General features: G+C 42.3%; 1 protein-coding gene across 2 annotated transcripts in view; it reads left to right on the top strand.

Moving 5' to 3' along the window:
* Positions 1-369: 369 nt before the first annotated feature.
* Positions 370-5,144, top strand: part of prkacba (protein kinase, cAMP-dependent, catalytic, beta a) — a 13,232-nt gene continuing 8,457 nt past the window's right edge. Inside the window, exon 1 of one of the 2 annotated variants that reach the window (XM_008296640.1) lies at positions 370-698. In XM_008296640.1, coding sequence (XP_008294862.1) covers positions 653-698 — 46 coding nt within the window. In that variant the 5' untranslated portion in view covers positions 370-652. Of the gene's footprint in view, positions 699-3,548; positions 3,915-5,144 lie in introns of those variants that run through there. The other variant, XM_008296638.1, reaches the window with a different exon arrangement.

Genomic DNA, 5,144 nt, shown 5'->3' with positions numbered 1-5,144 from the left:
ACAACATTTTCAAAAAACATAGTTAAGTCGAGTCATGACATTTATTTTTGGCAGTGGGATCAAAATAGCTTTTTTTTTTTTTTAAGGTTTCAAAGGGGCCATTCTGTCCTTTAGGTCCTAAGTGTGTGTTTTTGTGTACACAGTGTGTTATAGATGTATTATAAATTGTAATTCCTCCCAAGATGCACACCAAAATACAATAATGGAAAGGTATTAGGGGTTGCATTTATTTTATTCTTCTTCTTCTTCTTCTTCTTTCTTTTTTTTTAAAATAAATGCATTGCACTGTACGTGTTTACTAATTCTGACCGGTACGTGAAGGCAGCATTGCACCCATCGTCTACCGCCGGGAATTCCCACGCGACGTGAACGCAGCGCCAAACGACAGCAGGCAGAGGTGAAAAGTCTGGATCATGTTGTCATTCCAGCGGAGCCACACTTGAACGACAAAAAGGACCTTGTAAATAAACATCAACACGGCGGTGAGCAGAGCACGTCGAGGTTCTGTCCACGGAGACGAGACATTGATGTCGTTTGTCGGCCGAGCAGCTAGCACAGGCTGAAATTTGTTAGCTAGCTAACGGAGGACCCTGTTAGCTAACCGCCACCATCATCGCTCCTCGCCAGCTGCGGATCGCCCTGTCTGCCTACGATGGGAAACGCAGCAACTGCCAAGAAAGGCAATGAACAAGAAAGCGGTGAGCACCTGGAAAGCGTCCAGCTAGCCTCGTAGCCGTTCGTAACGTTTAGCTATCGCGCAAGAGCTAGCCTCGCTTATCGGAGCCTTTAGCGGTTGTTGTTAGCAGACAGCTCAGTAAGCTCAGGGGCTGCAGAGAAGAACCATCTTTGGTAGGGCAGTTGACAAGGTGTGTTTGCTGATCATTCCTGTTTGCTTGGTGCCTCAGATGATGCAGCCAGCTTGTTGTTCCAAAGTGACATACGAGCAGATGACAGTCCTGGCCGTGGTTTTTTTAATTTAACCCCCACAGCAGTGACTGTAAAACAAGCTCTGCTAATTGTTCCACACTGTAGCGTTTAGCTGAAGTCACCAAAGACACCCTGGTTGATTTCCAGAGAGCTAATATCGCCTGACTGCAACCAGATAACATCAGCAAACACTGGGTTTCCACTGAAGCTGCAGCACAAGGCCTGCTCGCTGCTAACAACAGGTTCCTGGTAGCACACAAGTTGACCAAAAGGCTGAAATCATTTTTTTCATTTCTACCTGCAAAATGGGCAGTTTTCTACCCCATCTGGTTTACAATGACACCTTCACTGCAAAACCAAAATGTTATATAAACCCAGAGTACAGTGAGTTATGGAGGCCTCATTTACTATGTAGTAAGAAAAAAACAGATGTTGACACAAGAATAATAATTACAATAAAATGTGAAGAGACAAGAGCCAATTATAGCATTTTAAGTTTTGCAAACAAATGAACCAATAAGAGCAGCTTGAAGTCAAATAAGATTAAATTAAAAGCCAGAATTAATGTACTAATAAAAACGAGTAAATCTCTAGATTGCAGGTGCACAGTAAATAAACCAGGTTTTTTCTAGCTCAGTAAAACCACCTGCAGTGTAATCCAATCATTTCTATGGTAAGGACACACGTTAAATCAGTAATGAAGTGATATAAGGGGCTTCAAAACCAGTCATGGCCTTTATGCTTAAATAAATAAATGTACTGTCTGTTACACCTTACAAATCAGCAAACAGCTCAAAGGGATGAGTGTCTGACTATCAGCAATAATACATCTCAGTGATAAACAATTATGCAAGCGAGTGTTTTTCGACAGTTCAGCAGGAAACATGATCTAGTTCTGTAACAGAAACCAATTTCTTGTCAGAGTTTAGTCACCAGAGTGAACACATGAAGATATTTGTGCTCTTATCGCTGATTTCTTTCATATTAACTTGTTGTGTTGATGCTACACCATCAAGGAAAGGCAGCTTCCCTCTTGCGTCAAATTGCACCTGTTGAAGAGCAATTTTGCAATCTGAAGTACTCTATTAATCACTTGACAGCAGTAGCCAGAGGGCACTGGGTTGTGTTTAGTGAGTAATGACCGACTTAATCCACTAAACTGTGTCGTACCTAGTGGTCTGTCTGGAGAGCGCTGATCTTGACCTGCTTCCTGATTGGCAGTAATTCGCTCAGTCTCGCAGACTTGTGACTCGAGCCACCTGTAGTTTCTGCGGGGAGGGGCTGAGCGTTGTGTCCAGTAGCACCGGGATGCAAACGGCAAACTGAACAAACGTGTTCACTTGTTGTTGTCTTTTAAATTCAATGCTGTGGGCTGAATTACGAAGTGAGGTTAATGCGTTTGTGAGCTAGGTTGAAGCTAAAATCGCAGTTTTCCATGTCAGGAAGATTTTAACCTGCTAGGTCACCATGGTAACGGATGCTGCGCAGCTAGATCACCATGGTAACTGAACTTGCTGGAGTCTCTGTACAGAGTTTGGGATTTAAATTAGCTTTAAGAGGCGGCAATTCATTTCCTGATGAAATTCTCTGAGAGCGTTACAGATTCTCAGCTAGGCTTCTATCTGCAAACCTGTCGAGATGGATGATTCCATTAAACTAAGCCGTATGAACTGCGCGCGTCACGTTGCCAGCCTATATGTGTTTTGTTGGTGTTGCAGAAAATGCTTAGATACATTTTGATGTTTGTTGCTGATTTGCTGCCCAGTCTGTTTTACACTACTGGTGATAGAATACATATCACTAAATTATTAAATTGATGAGTCTATTGTTATTTATTACAGAGAACATCAAGTCTGTAATAATAATTTCACTTTGATTTGGCCACAAACTGAAATGATTTTCACCTGTTCTTTGTTATGAGTCAGACCAAATTATCGAGCATCACGTTTAAATGTACGACGTTTAAAGTTTCGGAGCTCTAATGTGCAGCTGTAAGTTAGAAAAAAGCAGCAGCTGCATTGAGAGTGACTGAGTTCTATTTTGCAGTAACAGCATTTTATATGGAATATTTAAAAAAAATTTTAATCCTCTTGAGTGTTGAGGAAGAAAGTCAGATAACACAAGAAATGCCCACTTTTGAGGGAGAGTGGACAGAGCCCGAAGAAGAAAGCCAAAATAAAGTTAACAACCCCTGTCGCGAACCAGTTATCTCTGCTTTGGGTTCTGGGTTTTGTCGAGCCGGCTAACACAAAGAAAGCCTGGTTTTGTCAAACTCACTCTGTAGTAAACCCCTCTGTTGTCAAACTGGTGTAACTCCAGAACAGATCCACATTTATACCACACCACCACTGTTGGAAAAAGTATGCAGCAGAAGGTCCGCTAATGAGGCTGACTCTGAGCAAAGAGGGAAGCTACCAGAGCAACTACATTTTAAAACTTAACCAGCAGAGAGCACACTCGCCCAGAGATAGCTTCCCTTTCAGTTAGTCAGTGGGTGTTGCTGGCTCTTATCAGCACGCAGAATTCCCCAAAGCTGTGCTGTGTTTTTGACATTACGGGCCTCGTATTATTAGTGTGCTTTTTAACATTTGCATACCGTTGTCAAAACGCGGTTGCTATTTGCACATGAGACAAAGTGAAATGCTTTCAGACAGCACGCAGACAGAGTGGACATGTAGTCGGCCACTGAAACTGAAGCAGACTACTTGAACAGGAAGCTTAACTTTCTGTGGTTAGCCGTGCATTGCAGAGCACTTGACTGCACACAGGAAGCCCGTGTCGTTGGTGTGTCGTCTGAGAACGGTTGCTTCGCCTGTGAGACAGCTCACTCACACATCAAGATATTTGCCTCAAAATGGCCCAGGGAAAGGATCAATCCTTCGCCAGCCGCTTATTCCACAGATATCGTAAGGGTAGCCAAGAGCAGAGAGGGCCAGAGAGCGATCTGCCTCATATCTCTGAGTTCACCATCATGTGGGATAAGTTGAGTAAGTGCTCTGCATTGCTTTTACTCCATAATGTGTTCGCCAGTGTAGCTGATTTACTCAACGCCTGTGAAGTCAGCCGAGAGGAGTGTTTGTCTGAACCGCGCGGGTCATTTAATGGGCTTCAAACGTGACTGTTTTTTGGGTGTTTTCTCTTCACATATGTGGCTGCACAGTTGGCCTTCATGTGTATATCAGGTCTTACGACTACAAACAACTTCCCGCTTTCATCACTTTCCGCATCAGGTTTACAACTGCTGTGTTTGTGCACGTTCTGCATCCACCAGAAGACAAAGCAGTTTAGGCGTAACACTTAGCGGTGTGGCGCTTCAGTGGCTTACATCATCTTAATATCTGTGCGCTGTCATGTTTGTGTACTGTTTTGTAAGTATGAACTGTATAAGCTGTTTGTTTGTTACTTTATGTGGGCTTTTTTGCACCGTCTTCTCAATCAGTGTTGTCTTTTTCTTCTTTGTGGAGCAATAAAAGCCTCTGACAGTGGCAGGAAAGTTTCAACTAAACATTGATTACTACCTGCTCTACAGAGTCACTTCCCTGTAGCCATAAATGTCACATGTTGCTTAACTGTAAACAGCTAAAAAATATATGGATTTAATTTGATATAACACCCTTGATCACTGGTTTTGGCTACAGTTTTCAGACACAATAGAAGCGAGAAATCTCCAATGTAATGTGGAAAAATTGCATCCGGCGGTAGGGATGCCTGACATTGTCTTCTTCGGTGTCATTTTGTTGTGTGACTCTAAAATGTTCTTGTTTTTAGCACTTCATAAATGTTTCTTCCTCTCTTTCTCTTCTCCATCATTTTCCATCCATGTGGGTGAATGTTCCTGAAAACCCTTGGTGAACTGTAGAGACTTTTGGTACGCTCATTTTCTCCATGAGACATCCCAAGTCACAGAGTCAATGTTTATCCCGGCTCGTGTTAAAACCGTATTTAGACAGCGGCCATGCCTGTTACTGTACATATTCCACCCAGTTTATAAATGCAAGGTGTGCATTTACACACAGTAACAACACACCAAAGTGAGACATTAGACACCTTCCAGCGACTCTCTGACTTTGGACATCTCATGTCTGCTGTGACTTTCACAATGCACTGTCTTCCTATTGCCTGCTGTGGTCTCAGTTATGTTCTGCATTTTGTCTTTCTCTCTGCCTATTATTATTATTATTATTATTATTATTATTATTATTATTATTATTATTATT

Source organism: Stegastes partitus, unplaced genomic scaffold, assembly GCF_000690725.1.
Source record: "Stegastes partitus isolate 25-593 unplaced genomic scaffold, Stegastes_partitus-1.0.2 Scaffold1143, whole genome shotgun sequence".
NCBI classification, from domain to species: domain Eukaryota; kingdom Metazoa; phylum Chordata; class Actinopteri; family Pomacentridae; genus Stegastes; species Stegastes partitus.
Note: the sequence above shows the minus strand (reverse complement) of the source record. Positions and strands in the feature narration are given on the sequence as shown.